A 21,235-nucleotide genomic window follows, 5' to 3' on the forward strand; every position below is an offset into this window, starting at 1 on the left:
GACTCCAACATGAATTTTGTTTAGTCACAGTAGGGACAATCTTCTCTGCCAATTTTAGGTTCACAACCTCTTGAGCAGTGGAATTATGACTTAGACTTGTCTGTGATAATTTCTTTCATTGGAGCTTTATTGCATTTCAGGTCATTAAACAAGATCTCACAACTAGAAGGCCCAGAAGCAAACACTGTCTTCATTTACTGTCAGCAAATCCATAGGAAAGATAAAATCAGCGATGAGAAGAGACAGGGGTGGGGTCCAGGGTGTCTATTAGATGAACAAAGCCAGAGGGAGCACATCATGAGAAACATTTAGAGGGGTTCAACCTGAATGAGCCATTAGGAAAGAGTGCAGGAGTTCTGATTCTTCCACTGTTATTCCAGAGTGCGAAGGATATGCTTATCCAGAATAGGAACTGAAGGGTAATATGTTGCCCAGGTAGAGAAGAAGGAAACAGTCCCAAGGAACCATGAAAGGAGGTGTGTTACTCAAGTGAATTCAAACAACTGACATGTATCTGTGCTTTGCTAGTTTCTGTTCTGGTTGCTTTTTAATTTATTGCTCCTTTTAAGTTTTTATTCAGTTTTATTTAGTTTTAGTTTTTGCACAAGGCTCAAGAGGGTCTTCCTCAGGGCATTTTTTGATGTTGCCAAAACACCTAGGTCTTATATATACATAGAAGACCACTATAATTAAAGCAAGAGAAAGTCAGCATTGCTAACTCATAATTCAAGAGACAAATTAATCCATACTTAATTTAGGGAAGTGAGTAAAAATCTTGGGAAACATAATTGGTACTAAATGCTGTAAATCTTAGGTCTGATTTGGGACCTTCTTAAGGGCACCCAGTGGAATTTTTAGGCTCATGACTCAGCATTGGCCTTTCTAAGACCCAGGAACTTGCTGATGGCATGGCGGATCTCCTTGGTCTTAATACTGTATATGATTGGATTAAGCATGGGAGGCACAAAGAGGTAGACATTGGCCATAAAAAGGTGGACAGCAAGTGGAGCATGTTTCCCAAAGCGATGTATCAGGGACAGTCCCACCATGGGCACAAAGAATACCAGCACAGCACAGAGGTGTGAGGTGCATGTTTGGAAGGCTCGGAGCCGCTCCTCTTTGGAGGCCAGTCTTGCCACTGTGTGCAGGATGACCCCATAGGACAGTGCAATGAGCACCAGGTCTAGCACCACAGTTAACATCACCAGTATCAGCCCGTACAGGTTGTTGAAGGTGGTGTCTGTGCAGGTCAACTGTATCACCTCCTGGTGTAGGCAGAAAGAGTGGGAGAGGACTCTAGACCCACAGTAAGGAAAAGTCTTCAGCAGAAAAACAATAGATACAGTGGCTATAGGGCCCCGCAGGATGACAACCAGGCCTGCCCTGACCACTCGCTGGCCAGTGATAATGACTGAATACCTCAGGGGATAACAGATAGCCACAAACCGATCAAAGGACATGACAAGGAGCACTGAGGACTCCATGAAGGAAAAGGAGTGGATACAGAACATCTGGATTTGGCAGGCTCCAAAGTAGATGCCATGGGACTTGAACCAAAAGATTCCCACAGTAGTGGGCAAGGTGGACACCGACAGGCCCAGGTCAGTGAAGGCCAGAAAGGAGAGTAGATAGTACATGGGTGTGTGCAAGCGAGGGCTGGTCTTAATAATGATCAGGATGAAGCAGTTGCCTGAGATGGCCACGAGGTACATAAGGAAAAAGAAGATGAAGATCCAGTGCTCGACAGTTTCCAATCCGGGAAAGCCAGTGAGGTAGAGCATGGGGCTGAACTGCGTGAGGTTGGACAGGAGCACGATGTGAGGATGGAGGGGATACTGGGCTGGCATTCTCCAGGGGCTGAGCTGAGAAAAAATGGAAGTTCTTGTTATTAATTCTTCAGTTTCATAAACATGCACACCATTATAAGCAGAATCATGACCACCATCAGCTTTGGTATCTTCTACTTCACTATTCTTTCCACCATCCAACTACCTGATTGAAACTTCCTTTGAAAGTACTACACCTTCATCAGTTTTTCTCTGTATTTTTCTTTCTTCTCAATCTTCTTGGCTGGCCTCTTTTAATTGATGAGCCCTTAAATATGATCATCCTCAACCTTAACAATTTTCTGTCCATGCTGTATCTTTTCTTCCTCAAACAACATCATCCTCAGGACTTTACTTAAGATCTTTATGTTGACAAATATCAAATATCTATAATTCTCTTCTTTTGGTTTGCAGACTCATATACCTTACAGTAGGCTAAGATTCTGCATCGAGGAACTTCATAGTTATTTTAAAAACATGTCAAAATTTAACTTATTGTCAATTCCACCAACAAGCTTTTCATGTATTCATTTTCACTAACTCAGTAGTAGAACTAAGTTGAAGAAGCGATATACATTTAGGAGGTATTAGTATACAGAGGAGGAAACCAAAGAAGTGAGGATAGAGAGAAGTTTCTAGTTTTGAGTTCTGGGCAAAACTGAAATTTAGAGTTGGAGAAGAAAAGGCTCCACTAAAAGTGAAGGAGGAACATAAAAGCCAGCTAGAAAGCAAATGAATAGGAGACTGTGGTCTTGTATGAAGTTTCAAGAGGTATTAATCATTCATACATGATGTTACCAAGGGGTCAGGTTCACAAGGACTGGGACATGACTAAAGGACTGAGCAACGTGGAGGTTACAGCTGACCTTGAGAAGAGAAGTTTCAGAGGAGGGGTTGGGAATAAAATCACCCTCACCTACTCCATAAAGACTATGACCTTGTTGATATTCCTACTTCCTTCTGCTGTAGTCGAAGCTGCTTCTGGGCTTGAATGATCACAGTTCCCAGGTATTTTCCACAGGGTGACTTGAAGTGGACAGCCATGTAGTATCAATAAAACAGTCCTTAGGGAAAAAGTGTGTCTAGGTGTTTCTGAGCTCAAGGGGAAGAGACAGAGAACAGGAAGATGAGAGCAATGTAGCAGGAAGCGGGCAGTGATGAAGGCACATTTGAGCTTCATGAATCCAGAGTGGAACCAGCCAATGCTTACGTGTGTTTTTCATCACTGCACCACCTAGATCCAAAGGGGGTGGTCCTAGTACAGTGTACTACTCTGTCTCTACCCAGCCACTTTCTGCTTTGATATCCTTCTAAATTCATCTTCTTTCTGCTATAGTCAACAAGCCCATATTGGTTTTTTCCTACAGTTCCCCATATATACATTTCTTGTTTCTATTCTTTATATTGCTTTATAGCTTGCTTTTCTAACAGAAACCACTCTTGCTTTTTCCACCAGTGAACATTTGCTGATCCTTTACGATAGCACAAATATTTCTTCTAACAAACCTCTCTTGAATTCTTTGTGTAGAGCTAGGCAAATTCTTCTCTGTACTCCCTTAATACCTTTGCTGCAGTACTACTGGAGTATAAAAGCACGCACATACATCTTATATATGTATATATTATATATATATATAAAATGTGTAATATACATACATATACATATATACTTACATACAGTAAGTACTAATATTAAGTATATAAAATAGAAGTATGTATAAATATAAATAACATATATAATGTATTTACCTATATACACTATTTCTATAATGTAATATGATATATAATATAATATTTGTTCTCTGTATACAAATATATTCTTTATATAGTATACAGTTGTTCTTTTATATAAGAATCTATAAAAGTATAAGTCAGCATAAAAGTATGCTTAAACATATATTCTTACATATGTTTATCTTATATACAATGTATATATTACTTGTATATTATATATAGTTTTTTATATGTGTTTATAACTTATGATTTTAACCCATTTTTTTGTACCAACTAGACCCATGGAGCCCAATGCATTGTATAATGCATAGTGGGCACCTCTCTGTTTTTGCATGAAAAAATTAAGTAAATGAGAGACCAAGGGCTTATCTTTTCTCCTGATTAGTTGTACCTGAAGTTTAGAATTAAATCTTGTTTTCACTTCATAATAGGCAAGACAAGGAATGTGATCGGAGGGAAATGAAAATTTTATAGAGAGATCATGATGGGGCTAAGATTATTGTCCCTGGAAAGGAAGATCTAGTGAGTTTCTCCAGGAAATCAAAGATTATTCTCTATGCTAAGGGACCAAGAGATGTTTCTCCACTTCTACTAGGAAAACAGAAGTCCACTCGACAGCACATAGTCATGGCTAGTGGCAATCCTTTTACAATATTCATAGCACAACAGATGCAGGTAACCCTAAAGAGGAAATTCCTGAAAAGAGAGATTTTCACTATGCAGTGTGGCTGGACATCTATCTCTTCTATATGTTCTAAATATTCTTCTGTTTCAATTTGATATACCCTATTTTAAAAAATGAGCTTGTGCTGGAGACTGCTGTTTCTTATGCACAGGAGAAGATGCAGATGGAACCAACCCTGAGCACAAGGATATGGATCAAACACCTTGCCCTTGAACCAAGGAGAACCTTTCCACAGTGGTCAAATTTCCTGTCAGCACACCTCTTGTGGCTGGAGTGGCAGAGGGCTGTGAAGGAGGGAGAGTGTATCCTGGGTGCTGGGGAAGTCACAGGGATGCCTGTGTTATTAGTACAGGGCAGGAGCTTCTATGCTTAACTGGTCTGGCACAAGAAATGCACTTAATATGTGTGCTGTTAAGTGAATAACTGTTTGGTCGATAAGAGGAAAAGGGAAGGCCATATGAAACAGCCAGCTTTACCAGAGAAGAGTCTATGGAGACCTGAGGGCTTGTGACATCCTGATGGCATTTGGAGGCTGATTCCAGATAGGAGCCAGGAAAGAATTGGCCTGGCCATGGAGACCATGGTCAGGAGAAGAGAAGCAGCGCTCTCTCCGATGCAAGAAACATGATAGTGCAGATGGTCATCCCCACTTCTCTAGAGTGAGCAAGCCTTGACACCCTCTCTGACTCTGGTTCTACGCAAACACACTGAATATCAGAAGTGAAAGAGCTTCTGTGACAGTCTGGATCCCCAAATTTCATTTTGCAAATGAAAAAACTAAGCAAGGTCCAACATAGAGAATAAACCTGTCTAAAGTCATTTAAGTGTTAGGAGAGGAGTGAAGATGAGAACTCAGACCACCTCCTTCCAGGATCATTGCTTTCTTGGAGATCTCTACATTCCCTTCTCCCTGTATTTTCTCCCTTTCTTCTCCTATGATCCCCTAATACCCACCCATGAGACCCTGGCACAGAACAGCAGTGGAGACTCACCAGCAGCTGATAACTTTTAAAAAGAGAAGCCAGGTCATTTGTACTGAAAAAGGATGAGGGTAGGCAGGATGGCATCAGTGTCACTGAGGGGCATCAGGCTGGGTCTGTCATGGAAGAATTTATCCTGCTCCTTCCTCTGTGTGTGTGAAACACCAAGGCTCCACCTGGGAGAAGCTGAGGAGAAACAAACAGTCCCCGGGGCTGGGGGCCCATGGGCAGGAGTCGTCATGACTCTCCTCTCCTTCGCCTTTATTCCTCACTCCTTCCATGGACTCACCTGAGGGTGGAGTCAGTCTTTATAGGAGTCAGTCTCCAGGCTTCGGCTGCTGACAGGTATTGCTGCAGGAAGCCTGGTGCTGTCTTACTTTACCCACTGATTCTGCTTTATGAAGAAACCAGTCCCAGTCACCTGCCACATTATTTATTCCATTCCTTTGTTCATTAGAATAAACCCACAGTTTGCTAGAGTGGTTGTATATGATATATGAAGATTATCCATGCAGCTTCCACATCAGTTATAAATTGCTCATCTTTCTTGCAGGGCCACCCCTACCCCTGCCCCAAAGTTCTTACACTCTTACACTTATTTTTCTACCAATCTCTGTGTTTCCTTTTACATGATCATTAACTTGCCCTTTACCTCTACCATGGACAGTGTCTCTGAGTATAGTAGCCAGTCAGAAAATCTTTTACATTTATTCCCACCCAAATACCTATCCAGGCCAGTGTCTCAGGCTTTTCCAAGGCTCTCTATTCAGGAATAAAATATATGATAAAATCTTTATGACCCTTTCAAGACAAAATTTCAAAAGGTGTAAAGAAAAAATATTAAATAAACTCAATTTCATCAATATTAACATCTGCTCTGCTCTTCAAAAAACTATTGAAATAAAAATTCAGTTCAGAGATTGGGCAGATATTCTTTACAATATACACACTTGAAAAAGAACTTGCATCCAGATTATGTAAATGACTCTTACAACTCAAAAAAAAGTTTAAAAATCCAATAAAGCGGACAAATCTTTAATTTTCACAAAAGAAGATAGTTTATTGGCTGAGAGGCTTATGAAAACATAATTGAATTATTCATCATTCAGTTCAGTTCAATCGCTCAGTCGTGTCTGACCCTTTGCAATCCAATGAATTGCAGCATGCCAGGCCTCCCTGTCTACCACCAACTCCCGGAGTTCACTCAAACTCACGTCCATCGAGTCAATGACGCCATCCAGCCATCTCATCCTCTGTTGTCCCCTTCTCCTCTTGCCCCCAATCCCTCCTAGCATCAGAGTCTTTTCCAATGAGTCAGCTCTTTGCATGAGGTGGCCAAAGTATTGGAGTTTCAGCTTTAGCATCAGTCCTTCCAAAGAACACCCAGGACTGATCTCCTTTAGGATGGACTGGTTGGATCTCCTTGCAGTCCAGGGGACTCTCAAGAGTCTTCTCCAACACCACAGTTCAAAAGCATCAATTCTTTGGTGCTCAGCTTTCTTCACAGTCCAACTCTCACATCCATACATGACTACTGGAAAAACCATAGCCTTATTCATCATTAAGGAACTACAAATTAAAACCATCATAAAATGCTACTCTTTTCACACCAGAGCACTACAACTGAAACAACAGAAAATGACTCAGTGTGTTGTTATAGACATGGAGCACCTGGAATTCTCACGTGTTGATTGCAGGAGAGTAGAATTCTTTCATAACTGGAGAAATACTCAAGAGTTGAGATATCGAAGCATGGCATGTTTGTATAAATCTCTCAAGGTCTCATAGCTCATAGAAAGGGTCAGAATCTGAATAAGAACTCAACTCTTTACAAAAATGCAAGTCAGTGATGTATTAGACAAAGTCTTAATTTTTCAGTCCTTCATATTATCTATTGGAAAATAGTTTTCAGACTACTTTATTATTTTGTGATTTTCTTTATTGCACTTCAAAGGTCATGTTTATTTGCAAATTGAAAGTGCATAGCAACCCTGCATGAAGCAAATCTATCACCACCATTTTTTTCCCACAGCATTTGCTCATGTCTATGTCACATTTTGGTAATTCTCCCTATTTCACACTTTTATATTATTACTATATTTTCTATGGGGATCTGTGATCAATGATCATTGATGTTACTATTATAATTAGTTTGGGCTGCTGCCAACCACTCTGATACAAGATGACAAACTTTATCAGTAAATGTTCTGATAACAGCATTCTGACAGCTCCACCTACAGGCTGATTCTCCATCTCTCTCCCTCTCATTGAGCCTCCCTATTCTCTAAGTTTCAACAATATTGAAGTTAGATCTCAAATAATAAGCCTACAGTCATCACTAATTGTCTAAGCAAAAAGAAGAGTCACACATCTCTCACTTTAAATAAAAATCTAGAAAAGATTAACCTTAGTGAGAGAGGTGTGTAAAAGCCAAGATAGGCTGAAGACAGTCCTTTTGTGCCAAAAATTAGCCACTTTGTAAAAGAAAAGTTCTAGAAGGAAAGTAAAAGTGCTACTCCACTGAACACATGAATGATGAGAAAGCAAAACAGCCTTATTGCTGATATGGAGAAAGTTTCCATGGACTAGATAGAAGATCAAATCAACTTTGACATTCCCTTAAGCTAAAACCAAATCCAGAGCAAGGCCTTGATTCACTTCAATTTCATCAAGGCTGAGAGAGGTGCTGCTACTGCTGCTAAGTCACTTCAATTGTGTCCAACTCTGTGCGACCCCATAGACAGCAGCCCACTAGGCTCCCCCGTCCCTGGGATTCTCCAGGCAAGAAATGGAGTGGGTTGCCATTTCCTTCTCAAGTGCATGACAGTGAGAAGTGAAAGTGAAGTTGCTCAGTCGTGTCCGACTCTTACCGACCCCATGGACAGCAGCCTACCAGGCTCCTCCATCCATGGGCGTTTCCAGGCAAGAGTACTAGAGTTGGGTGCCAGAAGGAAGCTACAAAAGAAAAGCTTGAAGCAAGCGGTGATTGGTTAATGAGGTTTAAATAAAGAAACCATTTCTATAACGTAAAAGTGTGAGATGAAGCAACAAGTGCTGATGTAGAAGCTGAAGCAAGTTATTCAGAAGGTCTAGCTAAGATGATAAATGAAGGTGGCTACATAAAGCAACAGAGTTTCAGTGTAGATGAAACCGTCTTATTTTCAGTTCAGTTCAGTTCAGTTCAGTCACTCAGTTGTGTCCGACTCTTTGTGACCCCATGAATCGCAGCACACTAGGCCTCCCTGTTCATCACCAACTCCCGGAGTTTATTCAGACTCCTGTCCCTCAAGTCGGTGATGTCATCCAGTGATCTTATCCTCTGTCATCCCTTTCTCCTCCTGCCCCAATCTCTCCCAGCATCAGGGTCTTTTCCAATGAGTCAACTCTTCTCATGAGGTGGCTGAAGTATTGGAGTTTCAGCTTCAACATCAGGCCTTCCAATGAACACCCAGGACTGATCACCTTTAGGATGGACTGGTTGAATCTCCTTGCAGTCCAAGGGACTCTCAAGAGTCTTCTTCAACACCACAGTTTAAAAGCATCAATTCTTTGGTGCTCAGCTTTCTTCACAGTCCAATTCTCACATTCATACATGACCAGTGGAAAAACCATAGCCTTGACTAGACAGACCTTTGTTGGCAAAGTAGTGTCTCTCTCTGCTTTTTAATATGCTATCTAGGTTGGTCATAACTATCCTTCCAAGGAGTAAGCGAGCGTCTTTAATTTCATGGCTGCAATCACCATCTGCAATGATTTTGGAGCCCAAAAAAATAAAGTCTGTGTTGCAAGAGGGCATCAGAGGGCAAACACACTGAAACCATAATCACAGAAAACTAGCCAATCTGATCACATAGACCACAGCCTTGTCCAACTCAATGAAACTAAGCCATGCCATGTGAGGCCACCCAAGATGGACAGGTCATGGTGGAGAGGTCTGACAGAATGTGGTCCACTGGAGAAGGGAATGGCAAACCACTTCAGTATTCTTGCCTTGAGAACCCCATGAACAGTATGAAAGGCAAAATGATAGAATACTGAAAGAGGAACTCCCCAGGTCGGTAGGTGCCCAATATGCTACTGGAGATCAGTGGAGAAATAACTCCAGACAGAATGATGGGATGGAGCCAAAGCAAAAACAATACCCAGCTGTGGATGTCACTTGTGATAGAAGCAAGGTCCGATGCTATAAAGGGCAATATTGCATAGGAACCTGGAATGTTTGGTCCAGGAATCAAGGCAAATTGGAAGTGGTCAAACAGGAGATGGCAAGAGTGAACGTCGACATTCTAGGAGTCAGCGAACTAAAATGGACTGGAATGGGTGAATTTAACTCAGATAACCATTATATCTACTACTGTGGGCAAGAATCCCTCAGAAGAAATGGAGTAGCCATCATGGTCAACAAAAGAGTCCTAAATGCAGTACTTGGATGCAATCTCAAAAATGACAGAATGATCTCGGTTCATTTCCAAGCCCTTATTTTGGAAGATGCTATTTAGGACATTAAAAAAAATTTTTTTAATGTTTTTTTTTTCTTATATTACTATTGTTTTAAAGAAAACAAAAGTGATTCATTTAAAACATGGCTGTTGATAGAAGAAGAGTTTAGATAAATTACTGTAGTATATTTATTAGATTTTCAGACTGATTGTTTAACTTCTTTCCTTGTACCACACCATTGTTCCATTGTATAGGTTTTTTTTTTGGTTTTGTTTTGTTTTAGTTATTTAGGACTTTTATAGTTAGAGAGGAGAACTCAATGCCTGGCTTCAAAGCTTCAAAGGCTGCCTGTCTTGTTAGGGGCTAATGCAGCTGGTGACTTAAGAGCTGAAGTCAGTGATTATTTCCTATCCCCAAACCCTAGGAACCTTAAGAATCATGATAAATATAATCCATCCCAACTTTCAGCAACCACTACCCTCATCAGTCATCAACATCAGTTCAAGACCCAACACCAACAAAAAGATTAGGACAAGCAAATAAAATCAAAACCAAAATATGTAATAAAGAAGATTGTTGGAAGTTCCTGGCTCAGTGTTTCCTATGATGAATACTTTTAAAGAGAATTTACTCCCAATAATTTTTCTCTTTAGAAAGAATTCCAAAAATCCTGTTGAAAACATCTCTAGAGAAGCCATCTGTACAAAATGTTTTATTTGTTTATTTGGTTGGTTGTTTTCTGATTTTGATTTGATGTTGCTCAGGTTTTCCCTGAAAATCAGCTTGGAATCTCTGTGCATCTTTTTTGTCCCTTGTCCAGATGTGATCCAGAGCAGTCCAAGCCACACAAATCTTCCTTGCTTCTGTTCCATGGGATCCTGTAAACAAAGATGCTACCTCCTTCCCTGAGAACTTGAAGGAACATCTACAAATCCTTCTATTCTGCGGGGTGAGAAGTTTTACAGAAAGCTGAAGGCACCGGCAAGCTGAGACAGGTGAGGTACATAGTCATAGAATACTGGAAAGATGTGATAGGAAGTGAGGCTGAACAAGAACTGAACTGTTCTGTGAACTGAAGAGAGAAATATGTGCCACTAAAGAGCTGTAGGAAGGAAGGGTGGGGCTGGGGGAGCTTGAAAAAAACATTATCTAAAGCTCTAGATCATGTTATGATAATTAACTGGAATTGCACCAAGACACAAATTACTGAAGGAAACTTTCTATGGGTAACTTTTCTGGGGTAGAGAGGGCACCAAGGAGAAGGTTTCTGAATGATGGGAAAGGTGCTGGGACTCTGAGGCTATCAGTATGGGGGCAGGATAGTGATGGATCAGCAGAAACAGATTCTGTTTTCCATAGTCTGGGATTTCATCCTTTCCTGCTTTTTTCTCCTCCTTTACTGTACCAGTCTTCACAATGATTTAGATAACACCTATGATGACTCTCATTTGCTGAGGGATTCCTGAGTACCAGTTTTTATTTTCTGATGGAGGGCAGAAGTACCAAGATATTTTGAGTTCTTCAAATGTAAGTTTGGGGAAAATAACAGGGATGTTTTGCCAGATAGCAACATTAAAAACAAACTGATGAAATAGTTTACCGAAACAACTGTACAGAAGGAAAACAAAATTTCCCTTTACCCTCTTCTATATTTCTGGCTGAATGCCCCTGTAATAAAAGACAGATAAAGAGGAGGAAGGGCTTCCCTGGTAGCTCAGCTTGTAAAAAAATCCACCTACGATGCTGGAGACCCCGGTTTGATTTCTGGGTCAAGATATCCCTGGAGAAGGGATAGACTACCCACTCCAGTATTTTTGGACTTAATTGGTGGCTCAGATGGTACAGAATTCGCCTGAAATGAGGGAAACCTGGGTTTGATTCCTGGGTTGGAAAGGTCCCCTGGAGGAAGGCATGGCAACATACTCCAGTATTCTAGCCTGAAGAATTCCCATGGACAGAGAAGCATAAGGGGCTACAGTCCATGGGGTCGCAGAGTTGGGCAGGACTGAGTGCCTAAGCACAGCACAGTACAAAGAAGAGGAAAATAAAAGTTTAATAATATGTATGCCTCCTGTATATAAGGGAAATACTCAAGCAAACTGAGTAACTACTTGAAATAACACAAGGCATAACCTTAAATGCCATCTGAAGCTAGAGAAAAAGAAAGATGTTGGCTGGTGGGGCTGCTAATGAGAGATTATCAGGAAAAGTACAGTGAACAAGGGTAAAGTTGTTATACAGAGTTAGGGCCTAGTCTTCTCCATTGGTGAGAGTTTGCAGGGGTCTACTCTCCTGGTAAGGGGAGCAAGACACATTTACAAATAAATTTCTTCTTTATACATGTAAATATCTCTTTCAGATAATTAACTTTTATTCAGTTATCAGAGATTTTCCTACATCTGCTATTTCTTAAAATGAAGCAGTTATTCTTCTGCCTAAGAGGCATATTTGGGGGTGGCAGATTCTTTCCTCCTTCACATCAGTCAATATGAACTTAAAAACCTTACAGGAAACTACTGGCTTGTCAAAAAGAAAAACACTCTTTTATGCACCAAGAGGATCTTTCAACTTAATCCAGCCCTGAGACTGTTCCTACAGAGATGCTCCAAGCTGTGACAGTCTTTTTCAGAAAGTGCTTCCTGGGCTAGTTGTTTTTTTTTTTTTTTTTTTTTTTTAATATAGGATCTTCTGACAAAATCTGGCATCCAAGATATACCCACCTGATCTAGGTCCTTTTCTAGTCCCTCTATCAACAGAGTCCCTATACCATGTAGCATCTAAAGGTTCTTCTTTCTCAAGATCCCTAGGTTCTAAAGACAGGCATTATCTTCCCCCATTCCTCACCTCAGTTCTTTTCTCTCTTTGTGACTCTGTTGGCTCAAAAAGTTAATCAGTTCAGTTCAGTTCAGTTGCTCAGTCATGTCCGACTCTTTGCGACCCCATGAATTGCAGCACGCCAGGCCTCCCTGTCTATCACCAACTCCCGGAGTTCACCCAAACTCATGTCCATCGAGTCAGTGATGCCATCCAGCCATCTCATCCTCTATCGCCCCCTTCTCCTCCTGCCCCCAATCCCTCCCAGCATCAGTGTCTTTTCCAATGAGTCAACTCTTCGCATGAGGTGGCCAAAGTATTGGAGTTTCAGCTTTACAATCAGTCCTTCCAATGAACACCCAGGACTGATCTCCTTTAGGATGGACTGGTTGGATCTCCTTGCAGTCCAAAGGACTCTCAAGAGTCTTCTCCAACACCACAGTTCAAAAGCATCAATTCTTCGGCACTCAGCTTTCTCGACAGTCCAACTCTCACATCCATACATAACTACTGGAAAAACCATAGCCTTGACTAGATGGACCTTTGTTGGCAAAGTATGTCTCTCTCTGCTTTTTAATATGCTATCTAGGTTGGTCATAACTTTCCTTCCAAAGAGTAAGTGTCTTTTAATTTCATGGCTGTGATCACCACCTGCAGTGATTTTGGAGCCCCAAAAAATAAACTCTGACATTGTTTCCACTGTTTCCCCATCTATTTCCCATGAAGTGATATGACCAGATGCCATGATCTTCATTTTATGAATGTTGAGCTTTAAGCAAACTTTTTCACTCTCCACTTTCACTTTCATCAGGAGGCTCTTTAGTTCTTCTTCACTCTGTGCCATAAGGGTGGTGTCATCTGCATCTCGGAGGTTATTGATAATTCTCCTGGCAATCTTGATTCCAGCTTGTGCTTCTTCCAGCCCAGCGTTTCTCATGATGTACTCTGCATATAATTTAAATAAGCAGGATGACAATATACAGCCTTGATGTACCCCTTTTCCTATTTGGAACCAGTCTGTTGTTCCATGTCCAGTTCTAACTGTTGCTTCCTGACCTCTATACAGGTTTCTGAAGAGGCAGGTCAGGTGGTCTGGTATTCCCATCTCTTTCAGAATTTTCCACAGTTTATTGTGATCCCCACAGTCAAAGGTTTTGGCATAGTCAATAAAGGAGAAGTAGGTGTTTTTCTGGAACTCTCCTCTTTTTTTCCATGATCCAGCAGATGTTGGCAATTTGATCTCTGGTTCCTCTGCATTTTCGAAAACCAGCTTGAACATCTGGAAGTCCATGGTTCACGTATTGCTGAAGCCTGGCTTGGAGAATTTTGAACATTACTTTACTAGCGTGTGAGATGAGTGCAATTGTGCGGTAGTGTGAGCATTCTTTGGCATTGCATTTCTTTGGGATTGGAATGAAAACTGGCCTTTTCCAGTCCTGTGGCCACTGCTGAGTTTTCCAAATTTGCTAGCATATTGAGTGCAGCACTTTCACAGCATCATCTTCCAAGATTTGAAATAGTGAAACTGGAATTCTATCACTTCCACTAGCTTTGTTCGTAGTGTTTCTTTCTAAGGCCCATTGACTTCACATTCCAGGATGTCTGGCTCTAGGTGAGTGATCACACCATCATGATTATCTGTGTCGTGAAGGTTTTTTGGACAGTTCTTCTGTGTATTCTTGCCACCTCTTCTTAATATCTTCTGCTTCTGTTAGGTCTGTACCATTTCTGTCCTTTAAGCCCATCTTTGCATGAAATTTTCCCTTCGCATCTCTAATTTTCCTGAAGAGATCTCTAGTCTTTCCCATTCTGTTATTTTCTTCTATTTCTTTACATTGATCACTGAGGAGGGCTTTCTTATCTCTCCTTGCTATTCTTTGGAACTCTGCATTCAGATGCTTATACCTTTCCTTTTCTCCTTTGCTTTTCACTTCTCTTATTTTCATAGCTATTTGTAAAGCCTCCCCAGATAGCCATTTTGGTTTTTTGCATTTATTTTCCTTGGGGATGGTCTTGATCCCTGCCTCCTGTACAATGTCACGAACCTCCATACATAGTTCATCAAGCACTCTATCAGATCTAGTCCCTTAAATCTATTTCTCACTTCCACTGTATAATCATAAGGATTTTGATTTAGGTCATACCCAAATGGTCTAGTGGTTTTTCCTACTTTCTTCAATTTAAGTCTGAATCTGGCAATAAGGAGTTCATGATCTGAGCCACAGTCAGCTCCTGGTCTTGTTTTTGCTGACTGTATAGAGCTTCTCCATCTTTGGCTGCAAAGAATATAATCAATCTGATTTTGGTGTTGACCATCTGGTGATGTCCATGTGTAGATTCTTCTCTTGTGTTGTTGGAAAAGGGTGTTTGCTATGACCAGTGCATTCTGTTGGCAAAACTCTGTTAGCCTTTGCCCTGCTTCATTCCGTATTCCAAGGCCAAATTTGCCTGTTACCCTGGTGTTTCTTGACTTCCTACTTTTGCATTCCAGTCACCTATAATGAAAAGGACATCTTTTTTGGGTGTTAGTTCTAAAAGGTCTTGTAGGTCTTCATAGAGCCATTCAACTTCAGCTTCTTCAGCGTTACTGGTTGGGGCCTAGACTTGGATTACTGTGATATTGAATGGTTTGCCTTGGAAATGAACAGACTTCATTCTGTCATTTTTGAGATTGCATCCAAGTACAGCATTTAGGACTCTTTTGTTGACCATGATGGCTACTCCATTTCTTCTAAGGGATTTCTGCCCACAGCAGTAGATATAATGGTCATCTGAATTAAATTCACCCATTCCAGTCCATTTTAGTTCTCTGACTCCTAGAATGTCGACGTTCACTCTTGCCAACCTCGTTTGACTACTTCCAATTTGTCTTGATTCATGGACCTAACATTCCAGGCTCCTATGCAATATTGCTCTTTACAGCATCGGACTTTGCGTCTATCATCAGTCACATCCACAGCTGGGTATTGTTTTCACTTTGGCTCCATCCCTTCATTCTGTCTGGAGTTATTTCTCCACTGATCTCCAGTAACATATTGGGCACCTACCGACCTGGGGAATTCCTCTTTCAGTATCCTATCATTTTGCCTTTTCATACTGTTCATGGGGTTCTCAAGGCAAGTATACTGAAGTGGTTTGCCATTCCCTTCTCCAGTGGACCACATTCTGTCAGATCTCTCCACCGTGACCCGGCCTGACTTGGGTGGCCCCACATGGCATGGCTTAGTTTCACTGAGTTAGACAAGGCTGTGGTCCTAGTGTGATTAGATTGACTAGTTTTCTGTGATTATGGTTTTTGTGTCTTCCCTCTGATGACTCTCACAACACCTACCATCTTATTTGGGTTTCTCTTACCTTGGACATGGGGTATCTCTTCACGGCTGCTCTAGCAAAGTGCAGCCGCTGCTCCCTAACTTGAACGAGCAGTATCTCCTCACAGCTGCCCTTCTTTACCTTGAACGTGGAGTAGCTCCTCTTGGCCCTCCTGCGCCCCCACACCTAAAAAGTTAATAGGTGTATTGAATTGATTTTTGCATTTCCTGGTCTTTGCTCTTTCCTTCTAACTTTTTGAAAATATATATCATATATGTTTCAACCTTTTGTGTTTTATTTATTTATGGCTGCACTGGGTCTTCATTGGTTTGTGCAGGCTTTTTCCAGTTGCAGCAAGTGGATGCTGCTGTTTGAGCAGGGGTTAGTCTTCCTTGTAGTGCACAGGCTTCTCAGTGAGGTGGTTTTTCTTGTTGCAGAGCACAGCCTCTAGATGTGCCAGCTTCAATAGTTGTGGCATACAGGCTTAGTTACTCCACAGCATGTGGGCTCTTCCTGGACCAGGGATCCAGGTCCATGTCCCCTGTATTGACAGGTGCATTTCTATGCACTGCGCCATCAGGGACGTTTATCTTCTAACTTTTTGATATCAAAGGATATCCTATAGTAAAATCTTCTCCACATCTATTTTCTCCAAGAGCCATAAAACACTCCTATACCTTCCTTCTGTAAAAGCATAACTGCTTTCTGGACATATAAAGATTCCCTTGGGTAAAAATCAAAATCGCTTTTATGATCTTAACTAAGAAAATAACAAAGGAAGAGACGACAAGCTCTGAGCTAAAACAAGCAAACACAATAAAACATCCATTAACTTATGTCCCTGCTGTTTCCCTTCCCCAAGTCTTCCTTGATGATTTATTACATAGTGATTTCAAGGGGTCATAGAATGTTTGCTCAGTTTCTATATTTTCCACTTTTCATAGATTAGTCAAAGAACTCTGGTCTTGTGGCTGCCTTGAGTCATGTTTTTGGTTACTAGCTCCACTCAAGTCCCCTTCTACTTCATCCTCACGGGCATCCCTGGTGTTGAGGTCTTCCATACCTGGATTTCCATCCCATTCTGCTGTCTCTGCACTATCTCTATCATAGGCAACAGCATCATACTGGCTGTCATCAGGGCAGAGCCCTCTCTGCGTGAGCCCATGTACTTTTTTCTCTCCATGTTGGCCCTAAGAGACCTGGGACTTATCATCACCACTTGGCCTACAGTCATGGGGATCCTCTGGTTCAATGCCTCAGGGATCAGCTTTGAGGCTTGTTTTGCTCAGTTCTTCTTCCTCATAGATTCTCCTCTATGGAATCTTCATGGTGCTGTTGACCATGTCCCTTGACCACTACATGGCCATTTGCCACCCCCTGCATTAGTTTTCCATCCTCACCAGGAAGGCAATCTGCGGAATAGATCTAGCTATCGTTTGCTGCTGTCTTCTGGCTGTTCTTCCTGTATTGTTCTTGTTGAAAAGGCTCCCCTTTTGTGGCTCCCATCATCTCTCCCACTCCTACTGTCTCCATCAAGACATGATTCACCTGGTATGTGCTGACACCTCTACAAATAATGGGTATGGATTTGTTCTAACTCTGCTTATTATCATACTGGACCCCTTGCTCATTGTGCTGTCCTATGCACTCATCTTGAGAAGTGTCCTCAGAATTGCTTCCCAGGTTGAAAGCCCCTGGGCCCTCAATAACTGTCTGTCCCACATTTTAACTGTTTTCATCCTCTATGTGCACTTGGTAGGTGTGTCCATGACTCACTGCTTTGCCAAGCATGCCACTCCAATTGTACATGTCAGTATGGCCAATGTCTATGTACTAGCACCTCCTGTGATGAACCCTTTTATCTACAGTATAAAAGCCAAACATATCCATCAAGGGATTTTTCACCTCTTTGCTTCTAAACAGTTGCAATAGAGTGTTGAGAAGTAATTTCTTGATATTATTCCTTAAGAAAATCATTTGGGAAATGTGGAAACTTATGTTCCATGTGTCCAATAATGTATGAATCACAAAACAAGAATGAAAGTTAAATACAATGTTTCGCTTCTTGAATTTGTAATTTAAACTAAACTGAACGGCCACCTCATGTGAAGAGTTGACTCATTGGAAAAGACTCTGATGCTGGGAGGGTCTGGGGGCAGGAGGAGAAGGGGACGACAGAGGATGAGATGGCTGGATGGCATCACCGACTCGATGGACATGGGTTTGGGTGAACTCCGGGAGTTGGTGATGGACAGGGAGGCCTGGCATGCTGCGATTCATGGGGTATCAAAGAGTCGGACACGACTGAGTGACTGAACTGAACTGAACTGAACCAGCTATATGTGGTATAACAACTTGATTTATACAAGATTTTTGCATACTAAGTTCCTCAAAGCTATAATTCTCAACTTTTTCTTTTTGCTTATATTTACTCATAATATTTCTGTCCTTAATTCCACCTGGCTAATACTATTCTTGTTGTTCAGTTGCCCAGTCGTGTCCGACTATTTGTGACCCCATAAACTGCAGCACACTAGGCTTCCTTGTACTTCACCAGTGCCTGCAGCTTGCTCAAACCCATGTTCATTAAGTCAGTGATGTCATCCAACTATTGCATCCTCTGTCATCCCCTTTTTCTCCTGCCTTCAATCTTTCCCAACATCAGGGTGTTTTCCATTGAGTTGCTCCTCTCATCAGGTAGCCAAAATATTGGAGCTTCAGCATCAGCAACAATCTCTCTAATGAATATTCAGAATTGATTTCCTTTAGGATTGACAAGCTTGATCTCCTTGCAGGCCAAGGGACACTCAAGAATCTTCTCCAACACCACAGTTCAAAAACATCAATTCTTCAGTGCTCAGCCTTCTTTATAGTCCAATCCTCACATTCACACATGACTACTGGAAAAACTATAGCTTTGACTAGACAGACCTTTGTTGGCAAAGTAACATCTCTGCTTTTGAATATGCTGTCTAGGTTGGTCATACCTTTTCTTCCAAGGAGCAAGCGTCTTTTCATTTGATGGCTGCAGTCACCATCTGCAGTGATTTTGGAGCCCCCCAAAATAAAGTCTCTCACTGTTTCCATTGTTTCCCCATCTACATGTCATGAAGTGATGGGACCAGATGCCATGATCTTAGTTTTCTGAATGTTGAGCTTTAAGCCAATTTTTTCACTCTCCTCTTTCACTTTCATCAAGAGGCTCTTTAGTTCCTCTTCACTTTCTGCCATAGGGTGATATCATCAGTATATCTGAGGTTATTGCTGTTTCTCCCAGCAATCTTGACTGCATTTTGTGCTTCATCCAGCCCTGCATTTCTCATGATGTACTCTGCATATAAGTTAAATAAGCAGAGTGGCAATATACAGCCTTAACACACTCCTTTCCCAATTTTGAACCTGTCTGTTGTTCCTTGTTTGGTTCTAACTGTTGCTTCTTGACCTGCATACAGATTTCTCAGGAGACAGTCAGGTAGTCTATATTCCCACCTCTTGAAGAATTTTCCACATGTCTTAAACTATTTAAGAGCTGTAGAATACTGTTGATACTATTCTTTTCTGTTAATTATTGTTAATTCTTGGTATCCATGATTATAACCATAGCATCTTCTTCAGGCTTCATCATATAGATTTTGATTTCATCATCTTCTGCTCTCTCTGGATAAAAAGACTCATTTTAATTAGCAAGGAGGAAGAAATTCTCCTCTTCCCTTCAGGTTTTTATGGTTGGTGTAAAAATTAAATTGATATGAGACAGATTATCAGGTAAAAATCACGTGAAAGTTTAATTACATGTATGGGAGAGATCAGGAAAACTGAGCAACTCTTTGAAGTGGCCAAAGCCCTCAACTTGAATGCCATCCTCAGCTAAAGATGAAAGAGGATTTTGAGGGTAGGAAAAGTCAAATATAGAATATTACCAGAAAAAGCACAGTTAGTAAGGTTGTGGTTGTGATTGTTATGGGGATTTACGTCATTGCCTTCTGCACTGACAAGAGTATCTGGTTATTTGGTCATCCTCAGCTAGGGAGATACCTTTACAAATGAAGATTTCCCTTATAAATGTAAATGTTTCTTACAAAATGTGAACGTCTACTTGGTTTTCAGAATTTCTCTCATGCCTGTTGTTTCTTAGAAAATTGTATGCCAAAGAGAAATATTATGGCATGGTAAATTCTGCTCATCTACCATACATGCAGTTGATCCTTGAACAACACAAGTTTCAGTTGCATGGATCTACTTATTCATGAAATTGCTTCAGTAAATACATATAATAGTAGTTCATGATCCAGGATTGGTTGAATCCATGGATAGGGAACTGAGGATATGTAGAGATGACTTAAAGTTATACATGGATTTTAACTGCATGGTGGATGATGCCCTTAAATCCCATGTTGTTAAAGGTTTAATCATATATTGTACAGATCTAACATGAAAAAGAACTAGCTAAGAAGTGATCAAACAGTATAAAATAGTGCTCAGTTCTGTGATTGGCCTAAATGATTTTGCATTATATTGGATTATTTAATAATAATAAAATCCCTCATTACCAAGCAAGTAGTTTTATTTTCATGCAAAGCTGTTGCTAGCCTAGTAATATAAATAACACTTTGTGTTTGCCTTCTCTTTTCCCATACTTTTATCTTTTCCCTCTTTCATTTTCACTGTATTCATATTGTTTCCTCCAATAAAGCATTAGCCCATAGATTTTTCTCAAGTTTTGTTTTCTAAAACTTTACCTTATTTTGGCTTCTGTCATCCAATTGTGGAGACGGCAATGGCACCCCACTCCAGTACTCTTGCCTGGAAAATCCCATGGGCGGAGGAGCCTGGTAGGCTGCAGTCCATGGAGTTGCTAAGAGTCAGACACAACTGAGCGACTTCATTTTCACTTTTCACTTTCATGCATTGGAGAAGGAAATGCCAACCCACTCCAGTGTTCTTGCCTGGAGAATCCCAGGGATGGGGGAGCCTGGTGGGCTGCCATCTATGGGGTTGCACAGAGTTGGACACGACTGAAGCGACTTAGCAGCAGCAGCAGTAGCAGCATCCAATTGCACCTTGTGAGGAGAAATTCTTGGATATCAGCCTAAAGTGGTGATCATTTATTATTGTATTTGTGTTTTTAAAATTTGCCTTCCTTGTTAAAATATAAGCATCATAGAGGCAAAGTATACTTGCAGTGGTAGATCCTTGGTAACTAGTACTTATTAAAATATAGGGGCTTTCTGTTAAATAAATAAATGAATGAATAATTTTCATTGACTAATTGAATAAATAAAGCAGAATGGATGTTTTATGTCATTAAATTTCAATGATGGAACAGTAACATATCAAGAAATGTGCCCCTCTGGAGATTTGAGTTTAATTTTTTCTATAAATGACACTGACCTGATGTTCCTGCCACTTCAGTCTATATAGATAACATATGTGTTTCTGCCTCA

At 40.9% G+C, this 21,235-nt stretch overlaps 1 protein-coding gene and 1 pseudogene across 1 annotated transcript; one reads left to right on the forward strand and one right to left on the reverse strand.

The window, feature by feature from the left end:
- Positions 1–860: 860 nt before the first annotated feature.
- Positions 861–1,847, reverse strand: LOC129628880 (olfactory receptor 51M1-like). The gene has a single exon (XM_055548450.1). The coding sequence runs from the start codon at positions 1,845–1,847 to the stop codon at positions 861–863; it is 987 nt and encodes a 328-aa protein (XP_055404425.1).
- Positions 1,848–16,774: 14,927 nt separating this feature from the next.
- LOC129627777 (olfactory receptor 51Q1-like) lies at positions 16,775–17,723 on the forward strand (annotated as a pseudogene).
- Positions 17,724–21,235: the final 3,512 nt, after the last annotated feature.

The sequence above is a fragment of the Bubalus kerabau genome, chromosome 15 (genome assembly GCF_029407905.1).
Source record: "Bubalus kerabau isolate K-KA32 ecotype Philippines breed swamp buffalo chromosome 15, PCC_UOA_SB_1v2, whole genome shotgun sequence".
NCBI lineage: Eukaryota > Metazoa > Chordata > Mammalia > Artiodactyla > Bovidae > Bubalus > Bubalus kerabau.

What these genes read in the sequence shown, in the direction of transcription:
- LOC129628880 (XM_055548450.1), bottom strand. Translation starts at nt 1,847, where the DNA reads ATGCCAGCCCAGTATCCCCTCCATCCTCACATCGTGCTCCTGTCCAAC.